Consider the following 27,264-nt stretch of genomic DNA (forward strand, 5'->3'; position numbering starts at 1 on the left):
TATATATATATATATATATATATATATATATATATATATATATATATACACACACACACACATACATACACACACATGCATATACTCAATAGAAAATATAATAATTTAAATTCCCTTAAAAATTCCAGTATTTTCCACACAAAGTGTTTCTTGTAATATGGAAACAAATACATACTTCCAAGTAAGCAGGACGGTGGGGGAGGTTTAATAAATATATGAACATGGTGCTCTGGAATTTTATACAAGTGTTTATTGTGGGTAGTTTGCATTTTCTTTTTAATTTAATTATAAATAATAAAAGATGAATCTGGTCTTTTAACAAAGCATAGTCCATTTTTTTGGTTTCATTGAAAATCAAGTAATACTATTTATGCACTACAGCCATTGATCAACGTACTTAAAAAAAAAAAAGGCAACATAATTCATGCATTTCTTTTACACCTAAACAAATCCTGTGGGATGTATAAAATGCGTGTACTTGGCATGTTATAAAAAAAAAAGGACATGACAATCATTTGGTTCACATTGAATACCAGTGAACTTTAGTGAAATCTTTTTTTTTTTTTACACTCAAAAAGCTTAATTTGTCTTCACAATACTAACAATTTTACACAGTATGGCTTATAAGTGCATGGCAAGCATAATCCCTGAGAAGCCGTCTCTATGAATTTCCATTCACTTTTTGTAGAATAAGTATTTAAACACCAATGTGATATTCCTTTCATTTTATATCTCAGCAACACACATTTGTCCATTACATTTTCTTGCTTTCTAAAAGTCTTTCCAGCATAATAAAATGTTGTTTTTTGTTTTTGTTTGTTGTTTCAGTACTTGTCCCCGGGTGCAAGTTTTCGAGTCTCTTTCAGCAATAAACCGGTGATGGGTTTCTCCAAATTTTCCAGGCTTCCTGTATGAGTGGGGAAAAAAATTACACAATCGATTACATTCTTGAGCAACTTAAGCCTCGGGGGAAAACAAATTACTCATATAACATCAATAAATTAATTTCCTTGCAGTTGGTAATGTTTTACGAAATGATGTACACAAATTATAAGCCAAGAGTTTTTGAAACTATTCATTGAAGATTTTTGCAGTCTAAAGTATTGTACAATCCTTTTTACGGTTATTAGATCAGGGTTCTTCAAACTTTTTTTCCCCAAGACCCAGTGCCATGATACCAAATTTACCACCCTATTTTTATGCTTGTTCTAAAAAATTCTAAAATAATATACAAGATAGCTACAATTTTTGGCAAAGTGACTAAAATCTGTATGTACTTTATTTCTGATTTTAGTCCCACTTGAAAGTGTTGTAAAAGGTAATAACACACACGCACTCTCATAAAACACACACACACTCCTAAAACACACACACCACACACACTCTCATATAACACAGGTGCAGACACCATACACACTCTAATACAACACACACCGTAAATTCTCATAGAACACACACACACACACTCTCCTACAATACACATACACTCTCCTACAACACACACACTCTCCTACAACACACACACTCTCCATATACAACACACACTCAGACACCATACACACCCTAATACAACACACACCGCAAATTCTCATAGAACACACACACTCTCCTACAACAAACATACACTCTCCTACAACACACACACTCTCCTACAACACACACACTCTCCATATACAACACACACTCAGACACCATACACACCCTAATACAACACACACCGCAAATTCTCATAGAACACACACACTCTCCTACAACAAACATACACTCTCCTACAACACACACACTCTCCTACAACACACACACTCTCCATATACAACACACACGCAGACACCATACACACCCTAATACAACACATACCGCAAATTCTCATAGAACACACACACACACACACTCTCCTACAACACACACACACTCCATATACAACACACACATAAGTTGCGACCCAGTAAATATAGTGTTGAAACCTAGTAATGGGTCCCGACCCGTGGTTTGAAGAACCCTGTATTAGATTACATAATGACGTGCACTTTGTTAAAACATGTATAACTTTGTAAGTATATATGATGTTTTTATGTATGAATGATATATACAAGTATGTATTTTTGTTAACTATATTGACACACTCACCTAGCAGGATCACAAAACTAACCTAGGGTGTATTTTAAATTTTCAATGTAAGCAAAACTATATGAAAGGTACTCTCCAGAAATAAAGTACTAGTATTCTTACTTCAATGCAATGTTTCAGGGTTTTTTCCCATCTTCACACATGACATGACCACTGATTTTCTATACAGAAATTAGTCGAACAGTTTTGGAACCTAGGCTTTTCCCTAAGCTATCTATCCTGCTAAGGACAATTTCAAGCAAACAGGCAACAAAAAAGAGTGTGCAAGCAAGCCTGTGTGGAATACAGAATTGTTACAATATCTAACAGGGTTTCCATACAGCCTGTTTATCACACTTATTTTTATTGCCTGTTTTAAAGTCTAAAAGGAAAAAAACCCTGTTGGCTTTATTGTGTTTATTTTCCACAGGTTACCTACTCCTTAGAACAATTTTACTAGATGATATGTGATTTTATAATTTTATAATATGTCCTTCAAGAGCCTAATAGTTCTTCCCACATATTGGATAATGCACATGTTGCAACATATTTATATTACAACCGTTCTGGCTGAAAATGTATCTAATTCTTTATCTGTAATCAAAATGTTTGAGGAAAGAGGGGTGAGTTGACAAGGTTTACATCGACATTGCAAGATCTATAAAAACCTTAAAGAGTTGTAACTAATTACTTGTAACTAATTAGTTTAATGTTATACACACTCATACATACATACACACACAACATAAACACAGTTATTGGCCAAGAAATTGTTTTATAAAGTCACCACCCTATAACATGAAAAATAAAATATTTTTGGTTTCATAGTATTTATTTACATTAAATGTAATCCTACTGTGTTATGCCTCATATATTATGCCAACATATTTGAATAACTATTCCGTTTTTCTAGCCATTCTTTAATGCATTCAGTTAAGATAAATAATTGTCTAGAACAATTAAACAATATTTTTTTTATCATATTCTAATCTAGCCATTTTTTAAAACCATTTCTTGAGATATTTGTTTTTGTGGTTCCTAATAACTTATATTGTATCTGAGAGTAGAGTAGATCGTGTTACACCTTAAGTAACAAAATCCACCATGTTTACTGCATTTTACATCTATAAGATTGATATTAAAAAATATCATAACATACCTGGGTCCTGATGTTTAATCAGAGTCTACAATTGGCATATCCTGCTCTAGGGGTACATGACATCCTACTATTGATGACTCCTGCTCTAGGGGAACATGACATCCTACTGCTGATGACTCCTGCTCTAGGGGTACATGACAGCCTACCATTGACATCTCCTGCTCTAGGGGCACATGACACCCTACCATTGACCACTCCTGCTCTAGGGGTACATGACAGCCTATCACTGACAACTCCTGCTCTAGGGGTACATGACACCCTACCATTGACAACTCCTGCTCTAGGGGTATATGACAGCCTATCATTGACAACTCCTGCTCTAGGGGTACATGACACCCTACCATTGAAAACTCCTGCTCTAGGGGTACATGACACCCTACCATTGAAAACTCCTGCTCTAGGGGTACATGACACCCTACCATTGACAACTCCTGCTCTAGAGGTACATGACAGCCTATCATTGACAACTCCTGCTCTAGGGGTACATGACACCCATTGACAACTCCTGCTCTAGGTGTACATGACAGCCTACCATTGACAACTCCTGCTCTAGGGGTACATGACAGCCTACAGTTGACATCGCCTGCTCTAGGGGTACATGACAGCCTACCATTGACATCTCCTGCTCTAGGGGTACATGACAGCCTATCATTGACATATCCTGCTCTAGGGGTACATGACACACTACCATTGACAACTTGTGCTCTAGGGGTACATGACACCCTACCATTGACATCCATCGCCTGCTCTACGGGTACATGACAGCCTACCATTGACAACTCCTGCTCTAGAGGTACATAACACCCTATCATTGACAACTCCTGCTCTAGGGGTACATGACAGCCTACCGTTGACATCTCCTGCTCAAGGGGTACATGACAGCCTACCGTTGACATCTCCTGCTCAAGGGGTACATGACAGCCTACCATTGACATCTCCTGCTCTAGGGGTACATGACAGCCTACCAGTGACAACTCCTGCTCTAGGAGAACATGACAGCCTACCATTGACATCTCCTGCTTTAGGAGTACATGACAGCCTACCATTGACATCTCCTGCTCTAGGGGTACATGACAGCCTACCATTGACATCTCCTGCTCTAGGGGTACATGACAGCCTACCAGTGACAACTCCTGCTCTAGGAGAACATGACAGCCTACCATTGACATCTCCTGCTCAAGGGGTACATGACAGCCTACCATTGACATCTCCTGCTCTAGGGGTACATGACAGCCTACCATTGACATCTCCTGCTCTAGGGGTACATGACAGCCTACCGTTGACATCTCCTGCTCAAGGGGTACATGACAGCCGACCGTTGACATCTCCTGCTCAAGGGGTACATGACAGCCTACCGTTGACATCTCCTGCTCAAGGGGTACATGACAGCCTACCGTTGACATCTCCTGCTCAAGGGGTACATGACAGCCTACCATTGACATCTCCTGCTCTAGGAGTACATGACAGCCTACCATTGACATCTCCTGCACTAGGGGTACATGACAGCCTACCGTTGACATCTCCTGCTCAAGGGGTACATGACAGCCTACCGTTGACATCTCCTGCTCAAGGGGTACATGACAGCCTACCGTTGACATCTCCTGCTCAAGGGGTACATGACAGCCTACCAGTGACAACTCCTGCTCTAGGGGTACATGACAGCCTACGATTGACATCTCCTGCTCTAGGGGTACATGACAGCCTACCATTGACATCTCCTGCTCTAGGGGTACATGACAGCCTACCATTGACATCTCCTGCTCTAGGAGTACATGACAGCCTACCATTGACATCTCCTGCACTAGGGGTACATGACAGCCTACCAGTGACAACTCCTGCTCAAGGGGTACATGACAGCCTACCATTGACATCTCTTGCTTTAGGAGTACATGACAGCCTACCATTGACATCTCCTGCACTAGGGGTACATGACAGCCTACCGTTGACATCTCCTGCTCAAGGGGTACATGACAGCCTATCACTGACATCTCCTGCTCTAGGGGTACATGACAGCCTACCAGTGACAACTCCTGCTCTAGGGGTACATGACAGCCTACCATTGACATCTCCTGCTCTAGGGGTACATGACAGCCTACCATTGACATCTCCTGCTCTAGGAGTACATGACAGCCTACCATTGACATCTCCTGCTCTAGGGGTACATGACAGCCTACCGTTGACATCTCCTGCTCAAGGGGTACATGACAGCCTACCGTTGACATCTCCTGCTCAAGGGGTTCATGACAGCCTACCATTGACATCTCCTGCTCTAGGAGTACATGACAGCCTACCATTGACATCTCCTGCACTAGGGGTACATGACAGCCTACCGTTGACATCTCCTGCTCAAGGGGTACATGACAGCCTACCGTTGACATCTCCTGCTCAAGGGGTACATGACAGCCTACCAGTGACAACTCCTGCTCTAGGGGTACATGACAGCCTACCATTGACATCTCCTGCTCTAGGGGTACATGACAGCCTACCATTGACATCTCCTGCTCTAAGGGTACATGACAGCCTACCATTGACATCTCCTGCTCTAGGAGTACATGACAGCCTACCATTGACATCTCCTGCTCTAGGGGTACATGACAGCCTACCATTGACATCTCCTGCTCTAGGGGTACATGACAGCCTACCAGTGACAACTCCTGCTCTAGGAGAACATGACAGCCTACCATTGACATCTCCTGCTTTAGGAGTACATGACAGCCTACCATTGACATCTCCTGCTCTAGGGGTACATGACAGCCTACCATTGACATCTCCTGCTCTAGGGGTACATGACAGCCTACCAGTGACAACTCCTGCTCTAGGAGAACATGACAGCCTACCATTGACATCTCCTGCTCAAGGGGTACATGACAGCCTACCATTGACATCTCCTGCTCTAGGGGTACATGACAGCCTACCATTGACATCTCCTGCTCTAGGAGTACATGACAGCCTACCATTGACATCTCCTGCACTAGGGGTACATGACAGCCTACCGTTGACATCTCCTGCTCAAGGGGTACATGACAGCCTACCGTTGACATCTCCTGCTCAAGGGGTACATGACAGCCTACCGCTGACATCTCCTGCTCAAGGGGTACATGACAGCCTACCAGTGACAACTCCTGCTCTAGGGGTACATGACAGCCTACGATTGACATCTCCTGCTCTAGGGGTACATGACAGCCTACCATTGACATCTCCTGCTCTAGGGGTACATGACAGCCTACCATTGACATCTCCTGCTCTAGGAGTACATGACAGCCTACCATTGACATCTCCTGCACTAGGGGTACATGACAGCCTACCAGTGACAACTCCTGCTCAAGGGGTACATGACAGCCTACCATTGACATCTCTTGCTTTAGGAGTACATGACAGCCTACCATTGACATCTCCTGCACTAGGGGTACATGACAGCCTACCGTTGACATCTCCTGCTCAAGGGGTACATGACAGCCTACCATTGACATCTCTTGCTTTAGGAGTACATGACAGCCTACCATTGACATCTCCTGCACTAGGGGTACATGACAGCCTACCGTTGACATCTCCTGCTCAAGGGGTACGTGACAGCCTACCATTGACATCTCCTGCTCTAGGAGTACATGACAGCCTACCATTGACATCTCCTGCACTAGGGGTACATGACAGCCTACCATTGACATCTCCTGCTCTAGGAGTACATGACAGCCTACCATTGACATCTCCTGCTCTAGGGGTACATGACAGCCTACCATTGACATCTCCTGCTCTAGGGGTACATGACAGCCTACCAGTGACAACTCCTGCTCTAGGAGTACATGACAGCCTACCATTGACATCTCCTGCTCTAGGAGTACATGACAGCCTACCATTGACATCTCCTGCTCTAGGGGTACATGACAGCCTACCATTGACATCTCCTGCTCTAGGGGTACATGACAGCCTACCGTTGACATCTCCTGCTCAATGGGTACATGACAGACTACCGTTGACATCTCCTGCTCAAGGGGTACATGACAGCCTACCATTGACATCTCCTGCACTAGGGGTACATGACAGCCTACCGTTGACATCTCCTGCTCAAGGGGTACATGGACAGCCCTACCATTGATGACTCCTGCTCTAGGGGTACATGACAGCCTATCATTAACATCTCCTGCTCTAGGAGTACATGACAGTCTTATGTTGATAACTACTTCACATCAGATTGATGACTCCTTTACTTTAAGCTGCTATCCAGTGGCTCACCTATTGTCCCCATCGTCACTCTAAAAACTTGTACATTGTACAGTGAGCACTACCGGGCATTTGCGTAAATCCAGCTTCAGACATTTAAAAATAAATAAATAACAAAACCTTGTAATTAAACAGTAGGCCTGTCACTGGTCTCCCTCTGGGTGTGCTGAACCCTCTGCACACACCTTAGTGCGGCCCTGTTCTTTCCACCACATAAAAAAAAACATAAAAAAGAAATACTTCTGTCATGGGCCTTTCTAGGGGCATGGGCCTGGAGCTGCAGCTCTAATACCCCCTTTGTTAATCTGGCCCTGATCTTGAGGCCCTGTTTTATAACATTACAAATTTGGTCAAACTGTAGACCATATTCAGTCACAAATATGGTTTTCAATTTGGGTAGTTATTCTTTTAAACATCCTTCATTAACGGGATATTAAACAGTGTACTAAAGTACAACAGATTAGGTAATAAACAAACAAACAAAAAAACAAAAACAGCAAACAACTTACTTGTTTTCTTGCAAAATGAGCACTTAGAAATTCTCAGTAAAGCCACTGCCCCCAGGGAGATAAGGGAGCTGAAATGTTGGGAACTGAGGTTACATTATGCCTCTTCTAAACAAGGGCAAATCTGACTCCCTGTTTATCAAGTATTCACTTAATACTAAACCATTTTATGTGACTCTAGAGGTTTTACGGAATCAAGCACTTTAGCCTCTTTGTAGGGCTGTGACAGAAAGTAATGGACACTGCAGAAATTAAATTTAAAAAATAAAATAAAAAGGCAAAATCCATTTAAAATGATGAATAGTACATATTGCAATGATTTCTATTACGTATAAAATAAGTGGGGGGTTTTATTACAATGAAACAGACGGTTTCATATCCCTTTAAATTATTTCTAACTCAAGTGGCTTTCTTTTCCTTAATAAAAACATGTGTAATGTATTCCCCATTTCAACAAACCACTAAGTTAACTGACTTTGATGATACGAATTGGCATGCAATAGGCCAGGTGTAGGTTTCCTATATATTTCTGCTATAGGAGCCATATGTAATAGGATGGTAGCCTAAAGCCTTGTTATAGGGTGTAGTTTAAGTTAGGTTTTTATTTTTATTTTGGGGGGGCTTTTTTTATTTTGATAGTGCTATTAGATTAGGTGTAATTAGTTTAAATATCTGATAATTTCTTTTTTATTTTGTGTAATTTAGTGGGGGGTTTTTTTGTAATTTAGGTAATTGTATTAAATTCAGGTAACTGATTGTAGTGTAAGGTTAGGTGTTAGTGTAACTCAGGTTAGGTTTTATTTTACAGGTAAATTTGTATTTATTTTAGCTAGGTAGTTAGTAAATAGTTAATAACTATTTACTAACTATTTGAAATAGTTAAAATAAATACAAACTTACCTGTAAAATAAAAATAAACCCTAAGCTAGCTACAATGTAACTATTAGTTATATTATAGCTAGCTTAGGGTTTATTTTATAGGCAAGTATTTCGTTTTAAATAGGAATTATTTAGTTATTAATAGTAGGTTTTATTTAGATTTATTTTAATTATATTTAAGTTAGGGGGTGTTAGGGTTAGATAAATTTAGGGGTTAATACATTTAGTATAGTGGCAACGATGTCCGGAGTGGCAGATTAGGGGTTAATAAGTATAATGTAGTTGTTGGCGATGTCGGGGGCGGCAGATTAGGAGTTAATAAATGTAAGATTAAGGGTGTTTAGACTCGGTTCATGTTAGGGTGTTAGGTGTAAACATAAATTTTGTTTCCCCATAGGAATCAATGGGGCTGCGTTACGGAGCTTTACGCTGCTTTTTTGCAGGTGTTAGGCTTTTTTTCAGCCGGCTCTCCCTATTGATGTCTATGGGGAAATCATGCACGAGCACGTACAACCAGCTCACTGCAACTTTCAGCAGTGCTGGTATTGGAGTGCGGTATGGAGCTCAATTTTTTTTTTTTTTTTTTAAAAGCTCTGTATTTGCTATAGTCACATCACAATATCACGTTTAAAATAAGCCAAAAAAGACAAAACCTATAAAAGTATCAATGTACTGCAGTAAAGTTCATGATGCTGAGCAAAGTGTCATAGAGATAAAATGTTGGTCACCAGCAAAGTTTGGCCTACACCAACTGCATTACACTCTTTCAAATAAGTCCTGCAGCACAACAGCCTCTTTTACAAACTGTTTATTTTTCCCAGTCTTTTTATTTTTTTGCACATAGCAGTTAAACTATGTAGAATTTTCACAGAAAATCCAAAATAATACCCTGGGCTCCAAGTCATAAAACAGACGGACCATTTCTGCTTGACCCGATGTGAGATACTTCATAGTATAGGGGTAACTTAAGAAGTAAAAAATATATACATATTCTAAAATGAGAGTGTCAGAGGACAGGCGAGGTGACTCAGAAGGCGTTCTTGACCTGGGCGGCCACCAAGGTAAGAATTTCACCAATCTTCTTCTGCCAGTTCATTATGTCCTTAGATCCCTGGCACCACAGCTCACCATGACGAGGTTCTGCATTCTCACATCGTTTCCTGATCTCCTCGTGTTGTTCCTCAGTGCCATGTTGAAGTTCAAATTTGTAGAATGTGGCCCAAGCATCTCCGAGATCTGAATCTATCTTTACAGTTCGGTGAAACCACTCTCGAGCCTTTGTTATTTTGCGCTCACTCCAGAAGAGTTTGGCCACAGCTAGAAGCACATGTGGGTCATGTTCACACTTCTTCAGGGCATCCACACTCTTTGTCTTGCGCTGAGGCCTGGCTTCCAGGAACACAGCTTCTGACCAAAGAATACCTGAGTTGGGACACTCTTGTAGAGCTTTGGCCATTAATGTGTTTGCAATGTTCTTCAGTCCTGCTCTGAACTCCAGGCGCACAGATTCGAGCCACAGCTCTGCAGTTTTGGGATTCTTCAGTCGAGCCTTTTCTAGAATAGCTCTAGCCCTAGTCAGCTGCCCAACCTTCTCCTCCAGCCGGGATAACAGTAGCCACAAGGGGGAGGAGTGAGGGCACTTCTTCAGCCCTTGGTTATATGCGTCTCTAGCCTTTTCTATTTCCTGCTGCTGCTCTTCTATTTGTCCCTTCATCATCCATAGCTTGGGGAAGTCCTCGTAGTGCTCAAGAGCCTCATCACAGAGCTGCTGCGCAGCAGCAATCTTCCCCAGGACCCACTCCAACTTCACAGACTTCATGAACACCCTGGCAGTAGCTGCACTGCTTCTAGCTTTGGCAAGCAACCTCCGTGCTCTTTCATATTCATTGTTTTCAGATTCCAGCTTGACGGCTGCTAACCAGATCTCCTCACTGTTTGGGTTGGCCTGGAAAGCCAGAGCAAGGATACTCCTGGCAGCTGGAACATCACCTGCTAACCACTTTGATTTGGCTCCCATTAGCCACAAGACTTCAGCTTTTGGACAGTGGGCAACTGCTCTCTGCAGGAGGGTCTCCAGGGACTCTCTGGTCCCATGGTTCTTCTCAAAATAAGCTGCTCGGAGCCACACACTCTTCTTGCTGGGGAAAACTTGTAAAGCATGAGCATAAATAGCACGTGCACATTCCAAGGCTCCATGAGAGACGCAACTATCTGCATCTTCCATCCATGTGTGTTTACAATCTTCTTCTTCTATGCCAATACCAATCACTGCCCTGATCACCGCCTGACAAGTTACAACGCTGCCTGCTTTGTCACATTCCTCTGCATCCTGGATCCACTGCTCACGGTTGATCTCCACACCATTGGCTCTCAGGGAAGTAATAGCTCTGTCTATAATTTTCTCCACCATCTGCGTGTTGCCATTGGCCTCTTCAAGCTTTGCGGCAGTTATCCAAATGTGTCTGTCTGTGGGAATATTCTCTCGAGCCTTGTTAAGCACTTTACGGGCATTCTCATAGGTCTCAAGCCTGGCAAGAGCCAGCCATAGCTCTACACTAGTTGGGCAGCATTCCACAGCACGACTCAGCATGATCCTAGCATCTTCTGGCTCCTCCAGCTCTACAGCTGCCTTCCACAGACGCACAGAGTTGGGAACATGCTCAAGAGCTTTACGCAGGACCCGCTTCTTGGCTCTGAGATCTGTCTCGAGTTCTGCAGCTCTAATATAGATGCGCACAGACTGCGGGAGATGACGTACTGCTTGAGCAACCACAGCCTTGGCTGTATCACCTGGTTGCAGACGGGCTGCCTCTAACCATACATCTTCACTCTTTGGACACATTTCTGTCCCTTTCATGATCAGATTTCTAGCTACTTGCAGCTTGCCAGTAACCTCCTCCAGACGGGCAGAGGCAATCCAAGCTGGAGGGTGGTGGGGATTTGTTTCACGCACAGACTTTAATAGCAGACGAGCTTTCTTTATATCATTGATGTCCCCTCCGTGTGTAGGAATCATGGAGTTTAAGTCCGTGAGGTACCCTTTAGGATCCACAACAGTCTGACCACTAACAGAGTCAGAAACCTGGCTTAATCTCATGTCCATCAGTGTGTTCCTAGCCTGACCAATCTTCCTCATGTCCAGATCTCCAGATCCAGGAGTCACCAGTCCAGGGGTCATTCCTCCTGGATATGGGGAATTCAAACCTCCAGGAAAAGGAGTGTTCAAACCTCCAAAATTCTGGCGCGGATCTACACTGGTGTGACTGTCCCCAGTCTGAAGGTGTTTGGTGAAGAAGCTGTCAGGAATAGGAGTAAGCTTCTCATGGCGCGGGTTCCTTTGGCGCTTGTTACGTGCATCTCCTACCTCTGGAATGCTCAGCCACTCTTCTTCTGTCACTTCTGCTAGTTTTCTCTTTAGATCAGAGAATTGCTGCTGTATTTTTGGCCTCTCCATACGATATTTCTCTATCTCCTCCTTTTCCCTCTGCTCCCTCCTCTCTTTTCGCCTATCATCCATTCGTTTGTCCAAAGCAGCATATATTGCATCAGCTTTCTCATCATCCTTTTCATAAGGACCACTGGAGAACAGACTGCCAGCATACCTGTTAAACTCATCATAATTGGTGTCATTTAAATCTTCATCATCATCATCTGCTTGATTTTTCTTCATTTGGTCTCCCACAGTTCTTTTCCCTGGGGGTGCATGGCGGTCATCGACAGGATCGTTAGCATCACGGGCAGGACCAATATCCGAACGGGTGGTGAAACCTGTGGCACCTCTCCCTAGACCCGGCACATATCCTAGAGGAGCAGGCATTCCCAAGAACGGCTTCTTTTTCTTGTTCATGGTGCCGGTGATGGTAGCGGTAAGTCCTGTTGCCCCTCCAGGGTTTCCAGGCCCCGAAACCCCAGAGCAGCCTCCCGCAGAAGAGGTAGTCGCTATGGAGCTCAATTTTGCTCTATGCTCACTTCTTGCCTGTTAACGCCGGGTTTTTGTAAACCTGTAATACCAGCGCTGTAGGGAAGTGAGCAGTGAAAATAACGTGCAAGTTAGCACCGCACCCCTCATAACGCAAAACTCGTAATCTAGCTGATAGGTAGTTATTAAGCATATGCATTTGGATACTTCGTTAGTAACCGAAAGCCGTAGAAGGCAGCCGCTAGTGGCATTTGGCTTTTTTAAGCAACTTTCTAATTAACTGCTATTATCAATTTTTCTTCATTCTCTTGTTAACTTTATTTGAAAAAACAGAAATGTAAGCCGGATTATTTTTGGTTCAGCACCCTGGGTTGCGCTTGCTGATTGGTGCCTACATTTTAGCCACCAATCAGTAAGTGCTACTCAGGTGCAGAACCAAAAATAATCCGGCTTACATTCCTGCTTTTTTAAATAAAGTTATCAAGAGAATGAAGAAAAATTGATAATAAGAGTAAATAAGAGTAAATTAGAAAGTTGCTTAAAATTACATGTTCTATATCTGAATCATGAAAAACAATTTGGTGTCCGTATCCCTTTAAGTTCTATAATGATAGCTCTCATCTCTCTGCAGGCAGTGGCCAAACTGAGAATTTCTAAAAAACAAACAAAAAAACAAGTAAGTTGTTTGCTGTTTAACACAATCTGTTTCTTTTTTATGTTTACTTTAACATATTTTTTGACTAAAAGAACACTGCTTAAACCCCTAAAACATCAAATCGTTTGAACACAAAATCAGAAACATATCTAAAGAGAAAAAAAGACCTCCTAAATAATTTCTCTGGAATCTAAAAGCTGGATCTAAAACACATACCAAATGCTTGAAAAGGTCAAACTATGTAACAGGATAAAAAATAGTCACATAAACGAATACATTTTAAAAATAAGTCAGCTCATTTATTTTAAAAATCTTTTTTTTTTTTTTTAAATACATCAATATGTTTCAACCTCAAAGACTGCCTAATTTTCCAAACTATGCTGCAGAAGTAACCATAAATCCAGCCATTATCTTTTTTAGTTATTTATTACTAACAGCACATTTATATTCCATGAGCAAACCAGTCTCTCAATATAAACATTCTTTTGTTTCCTGGCTAGAGCTTTTAAAATATTCATTAATAAATTAGGCCCGACCCTGTATATAAATTGCTTCATATTTCCTCTTCAGCGTGGTTACATTAGTATTAAAAGTAAATTTAAAAAATCAATACACATCTTCCTGACATGATCATTTCTCAAATCTAACCAGTGTTTGCAACAAAAATGACCTTGTAGGTGGCTGATCTAAGGACTGAGTGATAAAAGTCTGGGTTTCACTGAATGCTGTTACTGCTAACTTAAAGGGACATTATACACTAGAATTTTATTTGCATAAATGTTTTGTAGATGATCCATTTATATAGCCCATCTGGGAGTGTATTTGTAACAATGTATGTTTTGTTTATTTTTTAATAACATTATGCTGATTTTCAGACTCCTAACCAAGCCCCACAAGGGTCAGATGTATACACGCGTTTACAGACGCTGCTGCTGAGGAGGGAGGAGTGTCTGCCCTTCTTGTTTTCCCAGCCCCTTTCAGTGGGTGTCCAAGACTAACCTCATCAACAGTGCTAAACGGTGAGCTTCTCAGTAAGTTTTTAAAAGGTTTTATGCTGAATGTTTATATCAGTATGTGAACATATTTTTCTTTATGGTAGTGTCTATTACATTCAGTTATATGAAAATTGGTGTATGCTATCCCTTTAAAAACAACATTAAATATTACTTGTTTAACAAGAGCATATTGTAATATCAGACGCACCTTGAAATATTTTTTTTTTGCAATTAGATATTTTGAAGAGACACTTAGATGCAAAATTTACTTGTTCTAATACAGGGATGGCCAAATGACAGCCAGAGAGTCACATGCGATCCTCTGTGCATGGAAGAAAGCAGAAATAAAAATGTGTACCATAGGCCTTGTGGCTCCAGGGAAAAGCAAAACTAAAAAGGATTTCTGGTGAGTGGGCAAACAAGGTGTCTACAACTCAAAAGAGCCCTACGGATGGGAAAACAGCACACAGAGAGTAGTACCCTGTAACCCAACCTAAATCCCCTACCACTGGGCATTTTTAGGAAATATGCTACTTGTGTGTTTAACAGCCGTAAATATATATGCGGCCCTCAAAGCTTCTAAAATATTGATCTGTGCCCCCCAACCCTTACGTGTAAAGAAGCTGGTCATACTGGCATTAAATTCATTAGCCCATATAATTTTTGCACTTTCTGATCTTTGGTAACTATGTGTATATCCCCAAAGGAGTTAAACACATAGGAAGAGTCCCACTTTCAAAGCTGCAAACATTGCAGAACACATGCAGCATGTAGCCACCAATCACAGGCAGTAATAGTAGCTTTAAACACTTTATCTATGTGTTTAACCACCATGCTGAATAAATTGAAACACGTCATTTTTGCATCAGATTGTCTATTTATCAAACTTGTTAGTAGACATAATGCTCCCGATGTTAACTGCATCATCTTTTCTTTTTTAAATCTATACTGTCTTGTTGTTGTTGTTTTATTTTTCTACTATAATGGCCCTTTAAACTTCAGTTGGGTGTTTCTTTACACATAGGGCTAGATTACAAGTGGCGCACTAACTGTTACACGCAAGCGATAGGGGGTCTATCATGTTTCTTTGTGCACATCCAAAGTATATTTAAAATAATCATTATTTAAGAATAAATAGAACATATTCTGCTATGTGAAGAACACCAGAATGTGAAATATTCATATTTCATGTTGGGTTAGCGCACTTTGGTTAAACGCGAACGGGTTTGCGCCCAGGGTAGGATGTTTGTTCCCCCCTCCACACTTTTTGAAGTCTATGGGCGAAGATGTTAATGTGTTTGCGATTCTTGAAGTTTTGCTTTTTGTTCTTGTCGAGTTAGCGCTTGTGCGAAATTGTTTTACTTTCAACTTGTAATACGCTCGCTACCTGTCACTACACAAAGGCCCAAGTTTGTTACTTAAATGGCATTTGTGATTTAATAAAGCAGGTTGCAATTACTTTTAAAGAAACAGTATACATCAATTTTCATATAACTGCATGTAGTAGACACTCTATAAACACGATATGCACAGATATTGATCTAATACTCCCCTATTAAACCTTTTAAAAACTTACTTAGAAGCTTCAAGTTTATCACTGTGTATGAGATTAGCTGGAACACCCAGTGAAAGGGGCTAAGATGATAGGAAGAGCAGACCATTCCCCTCCCCTGCATATGAAAAGACCCATAACACAAACACGAGTAAGCAGGAATCTATAGACATCAGTATACATCTGATAATTTGGGGCTTGGTTAGGAGTCTGAAAATCAGCACAATGTTATTAAAAAAATAAGCAAAACTATACATTGTTACAAAAACACTCCAAGATTAGCTATATAAATGGATCATCTACAAAATATTTATGGAAAGACAAATCTAGTGTACAATGTCCCTTTAACGTTTGTACATGTAGATGCTATTGCTATAAAAACCCTGTTCCTAGCTAATAAAAAAGATTGTTTGTAATTAAAGGGACAGTCTACACCAAAAATGTTCTTATTTAAAAAGATAGATAATCCCTTTATTATCCATTCCCCGGGTTTTGCATAACCAACACAGTTATATTAATATGTGTTTTACCTCTGTGATTACCTTGTATCTAAGCCTCTGCAGACTGCCCCCCTTATCTCAGTGCTTTTGACGGACATGCAGTGTAGTCAATCAGTGAAGACTCCTAAATAACTCCACGGGAGTGAGCACAATGTTATCTATATGACACACATGAACTAACACTGTCTAACTGTGAAAAACTTTAGAAATGCTCTGAGCTAGGAGGCGGTTTTCAACGGTTTAGAAATCAGTTTGAGCCTAGCTAGGTTTAGCTTTTCAAAAATACCACCAAGGGAACAAAGCAAATTTGATGATAAAAGTCAATTGGAAAGTGGTTTAAAATTGCATGCCCTATCTGAATCATGAAAGTTTAGTTTTGACTTTACTGTCCCTTTAAATGACCAGGGCTAATGAATTGAATGATGTACTTTTTGATTGTTAGATTATGTTTTTTGAATGTAAGTTGCAGTGTCTTTGATTCTGTGCATAATCATCAGCAATTATACATAATGGCAAAAACAAAACAACTTTTAACTGAGATGGCAATCATTTACACTAAAAAAACAAGACTAAGAATCACATGAAATATCCTCATACTTATACGAAACTCAAACTTTTTATTTCATGATTCAGTTAGAGCATAGAAATGTAAACAACTTTCTCGTTTACTTCTTTTATAAAATTTGCTTCATTCTCTTGGTATTCTTTGCTGAAGGAGTAGCAATTCCCGACTGGGAGCTAGCTGAACACATCAGGCGAGCCACAGACAACATCTTAGAGGTGTATTTGCATATATGGTCTAGAAAGATTAATTAACACTCTGTTCACTGTTATTTTTGCGGCTACATTATTGCAGTGGAGTAAACCTCGCCATTTAGTGGTTTCATGATTTACAGCACTGTTAAAAAAAACTTAATACAAATTGATATAAATTGTGTCCACTTTCTTCTCATAGAAACAAATTTCCTGTTGTAGTGTTTTTGATTAGTAATTAAGATTTTGCCATACTGTAAAATGGTGCTTTATCAATTAATGATAGGAACACTAAGGAAAAAAAATGCTTTTAAAATACTAAGGCCTAGATTTGGAGTTCGGCGGTAGCCGTCAAAACCAGCGTTAGAGGCTCCTAACGCTGGTTTTGGCCGCCCGCTGGTATTTGGAGTCAGTGATTAAAGGGTCTAACGCTCACTTTTCAGCCGCGACTTTTCCATACCGCAGATCCCCTTACGTCAATTGCGTATCCTATCTTTTCAATGGGATCTTCCTAACGCCGGTATTTAGAGTCGTTTCTGAAGTGAGCGTTAGAAATCTAACGACAAAACTCCAGCCGCCTGAAAATAGCAGGAGTTAAGAGCTTTCTGGGCTAACGCCGGTTCATAAAGCTCTTAACTACTGTACCCTAAAGTACACTAACACCCATAAACTACCTATGTACCCCTAAACCGAGCTCCCCCCACATCGCCGCCACTCGATTAAAATATTTTAACCCCTAATCTGCCGACCGCCACCTACGTTATACTTATGTACCCCTAATCTGCTGCCCCTAACCCCGCCGACCCCTGGATTACATTTATTAACCCCTAACCTGCCCCCCACAACGTCGCCGCCAGCTACTTAAAATAATTAACCCCTAATCTTCCGACCGCAAAGCGCCGCCACCTACGTTATCCCTATGTACCCCTAATCTGCTGCCCCTAACACCGCCGACCCCTATATTATATTTATTAACCCCTAATCTGCCCCCCTCAACATCGCCGACACCTGCCTACACTTATTAACCCCTAATCTGCCGAGCGGACCGCACCGCTACTATAATAAAGTTATTAACCCCTAACCCGCCTCACTAACCCTATCATAAATAGTATTAACCCCTAATCTGCCCTCCCTAACATCGCCGACACCTACCTTCAATTATTAACCCCTAATCTGACGATCGGAGCTCATCGCTACTATAATAAATGGATTAACCCCTAAAGCTAAGTCTACCCTAACACTAACACCCCCCTAACTTAAATATAATTTACATCTAACGAAATAAATTAACTCTTATTAAATAAATTATTCCTATTTAAAGCTAAATACTTACCTGTAAAATAAATCCTAATATAGCTACAATATAAATTATAATTATATTATAGCTATTTTAGGATTAATATTTATTTTTACAGGCAACTTTGTAATTATTTTAACCAGGTACAATAGCTATTAAATAGTTAAGAACTATTTAATAGTTACCTAGTTAAAATAATAACAAATTTACCTGTAAAATAAATCCTAACCTAAGATATAATTAAACCTAACACTACCCTATCAATAAATTAATTAAATAAACTACCTACAATTACCTACAATTAACCTAACACTACACTATCAATAAATTAATTAAACACAATTCCTACAAATAAATACAATTAAATAAACTAGCTAAAGTACAAAAAATAAAAAAGAACTAAGTTACAAAAAATAAAAAAATATTTACAAACATAAGAAAAATATTACAACAATTTTAAACTAATTACACCTACTCTAAGCCCCCTAATAAAATAGCAAAGCCCCCCAAAATAAAAAAATCCCTACCCTATTCTAAATTAAAAAAGTTACAAGCTCTTTTACCTTACCAGCCCTGAACAGGGCCCTTTGCGGGGCATGCCCCAAGAATTTCAGCTCTTTTGCCTGTAAAAAAAAAACATACCATACCCCCCCCCCCAACATTACAACCCACCACCCACATACCCCTAATCTAACCCAAACCCCCCTTAAAGAAACCTAACACTAAGCCCCTGAAGATCTTCCTACCTTGTCTTCACCATCCAGGTATCACCGATCCGTCCTGGCTCCAACATCTTCATCCAACCCAAGCGGGGGTTGGCGATCCATCATCCGGTGGGCTGAAGAGGTCCAGAAGAGGCTCCAAAGTCTTCCTCCTATCCGGCAAGAAGAGGACATCCGGACCGGCAAACATCTTCTCCAAGCGGCATCTTCGATCTTCTTCCATCCGGTGCGGAGCGGGTCCATCTTGAAGCAGGCGACGCGGATCCATCCTCTTCTTCCGTTGTCTCCCGACGAATGACGGTTCCTTTAAGGGACGTCATCCAAGATGGAGTTCCTCGAATTCCGATTGGCTGATAGGATTCTATCAGCCAATCGGAATTAAGGTAGGAATTTTCTGATTGGCTGATGGAATCAGCCAATCAGAATCAAGTTCAATCCGATTGGCTGATCCAATCATCCAATCAGATTGAGCTCGCATTCTATTGGCTGATCGGAACAGCCAATAGAATGCAAGCTCAATCTGATTGGCTGATTGGATCAGCCAATCGGATTGAACTTGATTCTGATTGGCTGATTCCATCAGCCAATCAGAAAATTCCTACCTTAATTCCGATTGGCTGATAGAATCCTATCAGCCAATCGGAATTCGAGGGACGCCATCTTGGATGACGTCCCTTAAAGGAACCGTCATTCGTCGGGAGACAACGGAAGAAGAGGATGGATCCGCGTCGCCTGCTTCAAGATGGACCCGCTCCGCACCGGATGGAAGAAGATCGAAGATGCCGCTTGGAGAAGATGTTTGCCGGTCCGGATGTCCTCTTCTTGCCGGATAGGAGGAAGACTTTGGAGCCTCTTCTGGACCTCTTCAGCACCGGATGATGGATCGCCAACCCCCGCTTGGGTTGGATGAAGATTTTGGAGCCAGGACAGATCGGTGATACCTGGTGAGGTGAAGACAAGGTAGGAAGATCTTCAGGGGCTTAGTGTTAGGTTTCTTTAAGGGGGGTTTGGGTTAGATTAGGGGTATGTGGGTGGTGGGTTGTAATGTTGGGGGGGGGGTATGGTATGTTTTTTTTTACAGGCAAAAGAGCTGAAATTCTTGGGGCATGCCCCGCAAAGGGCCCTGTTCAGGGCTGGTAAGGTAAAAGAGCTTGTAACTTTTTTAATTTAGAATAGGGTAGGGAATTTTTATTTTGGGGGGCTTTGTTATTTTATTAGGGGGCTTAGAGTAGGTGTAATTAGTTTAAAATTGTTGTAATATTTTTCTTATGTTTGTAAATATTTTTTTATTTTTTGTAACTTAGTTCTTTTTTATTTTTTGTACTTTAGCTAGTTTATTTAATTGTATTTATTTGTAGGAATTGTGTTTAATTAATTTATTGATAGTGTAGTGTTAGGTTAATTGTAGGTAATTGTAGGTAGTTTATTTAATTAATGTATTGATAGGGTAGTGTTAGGTTTAATTATATCTTAGGTTAGGATTTATTTTTACAGGTAAATTTGTTATTATTTTAACTAGGTAACTATTAAATAGTTCTTAACTATTTAATAGCTATTGTACCTGGTTAAAATAATTACAAAGTTGCCTGTAAAATAAATATTAATCCTAAAATAGCTACAATATAATTATAATTTATATTGTAGCTATATTAGGATTTATTTTACAGGTAAGTATTTAGCTTTAAATAGGAATAATTTATTTAATAAGAGTTAATTTATTTCGTTAGATGTAAATTATATTTAAGTTAGGGGGGTGTTAGTGTTAGGGTTAGACTTAGCTTTAGGGGTTAATACATTTATTAGAATAGCGGTGAGGTCCGCTCGGCAGATTAGGGGTTAATAATTGAAGGTAGGTGTCGGCGATGTTAGGGAGGGCAGATTAGGGGTTAATACTATTTATGATAGGGTTAGTGAGGCGGATTAGGGGTTAATAACTTTATTATAGTAGCGCTCAGGTCCGCTCGGCAGATTAGGGGTTAATAAGTGTAGGCAGGTGTCGGCGACGTTGAGGGGGGCAGATTAGGGGTTAATAAATATAATATAGGGGTCGGCGATGTTAGGGCAGCAGATTAGGGGTACATAGGGATAACGTAGGTAGCGGCGGTTTACGGAGCGGAAGATTAGGGGTTAATAATATAATGCAGGGGTCAGCGATAGCGGGAGCGGCAGATTAGGGGTTAATAAGTGTAAGGTTAGGGGTGTTTAGACTCGGGGTACATGTTAGAGTGTTAGGTGCAGACGTAGGAAGTGTTTCCCCATAGGAAACAATGGGGCTGCGTTAGGAGCTGAACGCTGCTTTTTTGCAGGTGTTAGGTTTTTTTTCAGCTCAAACAGTCCCATTGTTTCCTATGGGAGAATCGTGCATGAGCACGTTTTTGAGGCTGGCCGCGTCCGTAAGCAACTCTGGTATCGAGAGTTGCATTTGCGGTAAAAATGCTCTACGCTCCTTTTTTGGAGCCTAACGCAGCATTTGTTTGAACTCTCGATACCAGAGTTAAATTTATGGTGCGGCCAGAAAAAAGCCCGCGGAGCGTTAACAGCCCTTCTACCGCCGAACTCCAAATCTAGGCCTAAAAGTGTCAATATAATTATTAAGCAAAAATGCCCAGTTTACCCATCATGACCATGAATAAATGTCATTCAGATCGTTTACCAGTTATCCAGATGGATTTGGATTACAAAAGGTTAATCTTACACAAGTAAATTATGATTTCCCGTATACACTGTACAAAGGGGAACTGTACAAACAGGTATATTTTTTGGGTTTCATGTCCCTTTAAGAGGTGTAAAACGGCTACTGTAAATGTCAGTTTTGGTTGGATTTACAGTTTTGATCCCGATAACATTTATTTAACAACCGAAAAATAGACTATTCTAACACATAAGCACATAATTATTGCATTTTTTTCACTGAGGTAAATAGTATCCAGGATCTTGTGGGTTCTTTTCTTGTTTTTGGTTAAAAAGTGCTTAGTCACTTAAGTGGACATCAATTATTTCAGGAAAGTCTAGTGAATATCTAAAATCAGAAATGTGTATTGATCAAAGGCAATTTATTTGCTTTGCTGGACTGAGTTTATTGCCAGTCTCTCAAACCTCTATTGTAAACCTGTCAGGTGGTTGATAAATGAAAGTTATGACAAAAAACACATCCCTATTAGCATTCCATACACTCTAAGATATCTCAGTATATGGTTTAATCATTTTGTATGCAACTGCTACTAGGTGACCAAATATGAAAGAAATGTCATGTTTAATATTAAAATATTTCACATGAATCCAAAATGTGATTAATCACAAGTATATGGCTACTATATATACTTTAATAAAATTAATACGGACTTGGGAGCTGGTTTATGGCCTACCATAAAAGGGGAGGCTGTATTCCTTGCCCCCCCCCCCCCCCCTCTGTGGAAGGGGCCTGACCAGAAACCTGACAATAATAATGTCATTTATATGGGAGGCTACAGACATACTGTACTTGACCATTTTCCTTTCCAATCTCCATTGGAACAGAGATCTATGCCGGTATATAGTATTAGGTTCTATTATTTTCTCCTTTTTTATTTGTAACTGTTTGCTTTGTGTAATTGTGTTTGTTAAATCCTGTTCTTATATAAATGCACTTTGGCTATTTTGTTAATAGAACAATTTTGTTTTATCAGCTTAATGTATGCCAAATAGTGTTTTTGTTTTAATCTATTAGTCTGGCTTTTCTTTAGGATTACCTATATAATAATCCTTAGTGGTGGCAGCAGAGATGTATTCTGGGTGATTTGGAATTTTCTGGGTCTAGTACAGACTAGAGAGTGTTTTGTTAACCCTTGTACTCACTGAACTAAGTCACAGACTTGCCTTAAAGGGACAGTCTAGTCAAAATGAAATGTTCATGATTCAGAAAGGGCATGTCATTTTAAACAACTTTCTAATTTACATTTATACCATCACATATGCTTTGTTCTCTTGGTTTTCTTTTTTGAAAGCTAAACCTAGGTAGGCTCAAACTGATTTATAAAACTCTGAAAACCACCTCTTATCTCAGTGCATTTTGACAGTTTTTCAGTTAGACAGTGCTAGTCCATGTGTGTCATATAGATAACATTGTGCTCACTCCTGTGGAGTTATTTAGGAGTCAGCGCTGATTGGCTAAAATGCAAGTCTGTCAAAAGCACAGAGAAGGGGGCAGTCTGCAGAGGCTTAGGTACAAGGTAATCACAGAGGTAAAAAGTGTACTAATATAACTGTGTTGGTTATGCAAAACTGGGGAATTGGTAATAAAAAGATTACCTATCTTTTTAAACAATAACATTTTTCAAGTAGACTGTCCCTTTAAGTGGCCTGATTTTGACTATCATAATAAAGTGGAAAGATTTGGTTCACCCTTTACATCACCATTTCTGTGACAATGTGCCTTTAATATGTACTTATAGAAGCATATATAATTTAATGCTTTTAATTTATTTTAAAAAGTTAATTACTTTGTTTACCTGATAGTCTTTGAGAGAAACTGTGTTTGCCATTTGAAAAGCTTTTTGAATGTTGTTATCCTAGTTTACTGTGGCCAGTTAGGGAAAGATATAAAAAGCTCTGCAAATATCAGCCAATCACTGAGCAGCATGTAGAAGTGTCAAGGTTCTGCATTCCATTGCATGTATTCCAAGCCACTCTAAAGGGGTAAGTGGAAACAATACAATTTTCTGAATAAAATTGCAGGAAAAGCAGCAAAAAATAAAAAGATCATTGCAAAGTTTAATGTAATTATTTATAATTAAAGGGACAGTCAACACCATCATTTTTGTTGTTTAAAAAGATAGATAATCCCTTTTTTACCCATTCCCCAGTTTTGCATAACCAACACAGTTATAATAATACACCTTTTACCTATGTGATTATCTTGTATCTAAGCCTCTGCAAACTGCCCCTTTATTTCAGTTCTTTTGACAGACTTGCATTTTAGACAATCAGTACTGACTCCTAGGTTACTTCATGTGCAAGAGCTCAATGTTATCTATATGACACACATGAACTAACGCCCTCTAGTGGTGAAAAACTGTCAAACTACATTCAAATTAGAGGTGGCCTTCAAGGTCTAAGAAATTAGCATTTAAACCTCCCTAATTTAGCTTTCAACAAAGAATACCAAGAGAACAAAAGCAAAAACATAAATTATGCTTACCTGATAATTTTCTTTTCTTCTGACCGGAAGAGTCCACAGCTGCATTCATTACTTTTGGAAATACAGAACTTGGCCACCAGGAGGAGGCAAAGACACCCCAGCCAAAGGCTTTAAATACCTCCCCCACTTCCCTCATCTCCCAGTCATTCTGCCAAGGAAACAAGGAACAGTAGGAGAAATATCAGGGTGAAAAAAGGTGCCAGAAAAACACGGGCGGGAGCTGTGGACTCTTCCCCTCAGAAGGAAACAAAATTATCAGGTAAGCATAATTTATGTTTTTCTTCTTAAACGGGAAGAGTCCACAGCTGCATTCATTACTTTTGGGAAAACAATACCTAAGCTAGAGGACACTGAATGCAAACAACGGGAGGGTGCAAAAGGCGGCCCCTTTGAGAGGCACCACAGCCTGAAATTACCCGACACCCTAATAAAAATATAGACAACACGGGTGAAAAAACCAGAAACCCAGGTAACTGCACATTAGTTACACCGCCAGTAAAGCCAAGCTAGAGACCACTCAGTCTCAGAGTCTGTTGAGCACAAACAGCCTCCGAGGAGGCAGCCCCGCAGATCTTGACTCCCATGAAGGTACTCGGCCGAAAATCAAGGCCCGCTACCTCCCCCCAAAAGGGAGAACATAATCCCAGGAGAAATCCAAAGGACATTCCACACAGCTCAATAAACATAGAACAACCCAGGGTTGTCCTACGATAGCAGCGTCCAGGGAGATGAACTCCCTAGAAGCAAAAGGACCTAATAAAAAAAAAAAGAGATCCAAACACAGGTAACAACCCTCATATCCCTGACCCAGACACGATAACATAAGGAGACATCCAGAAAAAACATGAGTTCCCTGTTGCTAGCGTATCAGATCAAAGCCCGCAGTCTAGCAAGCAGAGACAGCAGAATAGATGACTATCCTAGCAGTTAGTAAAGAGCTCTCCAAGAGAACACCAAACCGTCTGAACAGGAAATTTCAATGACCAGCTTCCAGGTAGGAAAGCTGACTCAGCCATCGTGAAACCCAAACCACTGAAAAGGCGCTTTAAGCCTGCTAGTACACATTCAAAGTGCAAATAGCTGTAGCTGGTTTCAAATTGCAAACCTTCCAAGACTCAAAAACAGCCCTCCGAATACTGGGCTCCAAGAGCGTCCCCTCCCAGCCACCAGACGCCATAGAAAGGAGGAGAACCTCAAAAGTCCTTCAACCGAAGGGGAGAACCGACTCTGGAAGAAAACGGTCAACACTGCATAGATTATCTATCCCCGACCTTACCCTCCAGGGTAATGGTCCAGCCCAAAGGCTAGTCCAAAGACCGAAGACAAGAGTCCCAGACCTCTGGAAGAAAAAAGAAGGGTCAATGAGGAACAAAGCCCCGGAGCAGAACTACTGTAAGTCAGGATAGAAATTGTGCTGGGGTATGAGACCCCCTGCACTGCTGTCTTCCCCAAGAGGAACACTTCCCAGTATCTATATATCAGAATCCAACATTTAACAGGAGCCTCAACAGGGTTCAAGCCCCCAGCCTCCCGCTGCAGGGACGGTGGAACCAGTTACTACTCCACATCTCCCTGTCCAGGATTTTGAAAAAGCAAGAAGGGAAAAACCCTTACAAGGCAAGAAAACAGGGACCCACAGGTCGCCACAGATACTAAGGAAACTCCGAACCAGGAGAACCCATCCCCCCTCTAGAAGAAAAGGGGACTAAAGCAACGGAAACCACCCTGCCATAGAGGTTAAACTCCTCGGCCATATTGCCAACCCAGTTGAAAGACACCTGGAGTCTTCAAGGAACATCAAATGTGCCAGAAGACCAATAGGGACCCGTCAAAGAGACCTAGAACCTAAGCCACAGGCACATAGGCATCTCCCATGAGAAACAGAGCCCCGCCCCCCTCTGAGAGAGGCATGCGGGACAACAAACACCTAAGGTGAGACCGAACTGTCCCCACCCATTCCAGGGAGAAGACATGGATCCTAGGCAGAGTCCTCGAAAAACCGGAACGTTCGAAAGATCTAACTTCCTGAGGAACCCTAAACTGCCACCTATGATTAGGAGTGCATCATCTAAAGTCCGTAGACTTGGCAATCTAGCAACAGCCTCAAACTTAAGAGTCTGAAAGAGCTCCTGAACAGTTGAATAATTCGGCACACTCAGTGCTCTTGGATCGCAAGGAAAAATCTCATAGACAAGCGTTACCACATGCTACACACACTGGCAAGGGTAGCAACCAAACACTCGAGGTGAATGTGAAACCTGGACCTTGCTTGCCATCCCAGAGAGTTAGACGTAAGGCACCCTCCATGAAGCCCTTAACGGAACATCAAGGATAAATGGTCAACTACCTGACCCCACAAGGGCGACCGTTTGTAACCGACCTCGACTCTTCACAGTTAAGCCCCAAGGCTAGATTTGCAATGAGGACGCAGATAACACCCCAAAGAACAAAGGACTGTGGTCAGACGAAGGGTATAATATATATATATATTTATATTATAATATAATATGGAAGGAGACAACAGCCAGAGATTCCTTGTAGAATCGATCTTTCTAAAAAAAACCTTTAAACAGGGAAAAAAGCTGGAAGCCTTCGCAGCTCCCCACTGAAGGCAGGGAACCCCTGCACTCCACCTCTTAGAGTAACGCAACTCTGAGCAAAGAAAGAAGGACATGCCTGTGCTTCCAGAGCAGATGACCCTCCCAAGGCGGGAAGGAAGGAGACTCCTCCACCGAAAGAAAATGTTTAATAGGCGTAAAGAGTCAGCATCCGGAAGACCTCAAGTGAAGACGCAAATTGTTCATCACTCGGAACGCCAGATCACATA

General features: G+C 40.9%; 2 protein-coding genes across 3 annotated transcripts in view; both read right to left on the minus strand.

Moving 5' to 3' along the window:
* Positions 1–230: 230 nt before the first annotated feature.
* The window catches only part of MFHAS1 (multifunctional ROCO family signaling regulator 1), a 189,963-nt gene continuing 162,929 nt past the window's right edge, over positions 231–27,264 (minus strand). The window contains exons 3-4 of one of the 2 annotated variants that reach the window (XM_053703234.1): positions 23,749–23,927; positions 231–907 (exon numbers count right to left, since the gene is read on the minus strand). The gene's annotated coding sequence lies outside the window, so the exon portion shown is untranslated. The remainder of the gene's footprint in view (positions 908–23,748; positions 23,928–27,264) is intronic. The other variant, XM_053703233.1, reaches the window with a different exon arrangement.
* LOC128649781 (pre-mRNA-processing factor 6) lies at positions 9,662–12,822 on the minus strand. Its single transcript, XM_053703235.1, has one exon. It carries the CDS (start codon positions 12,713–12,715, stop codon positions 9,896–9,898), a length of 2,820 nt encoding a protein of 939 aa, XP_053559210.1. The 5' UTR covers positions 12,716–12,822; the 3' UTR covers positions 9,662–9,895.

Source organism: Bombina bombina, chromosome 2 (genome assembly GCF_027579735.1).
Source record: "Bombina bombina isolate aBomBom1 chromosome 2, aBomBom1.pri, whole genome shotgun sequence".
NCBI classification, from domain to species: domain Eukaryota; kingdom Metazoa; phylum Chordata; class Amphibia; order Anura; family Bombinatoridae; genus Bombina; species Bombina bombina.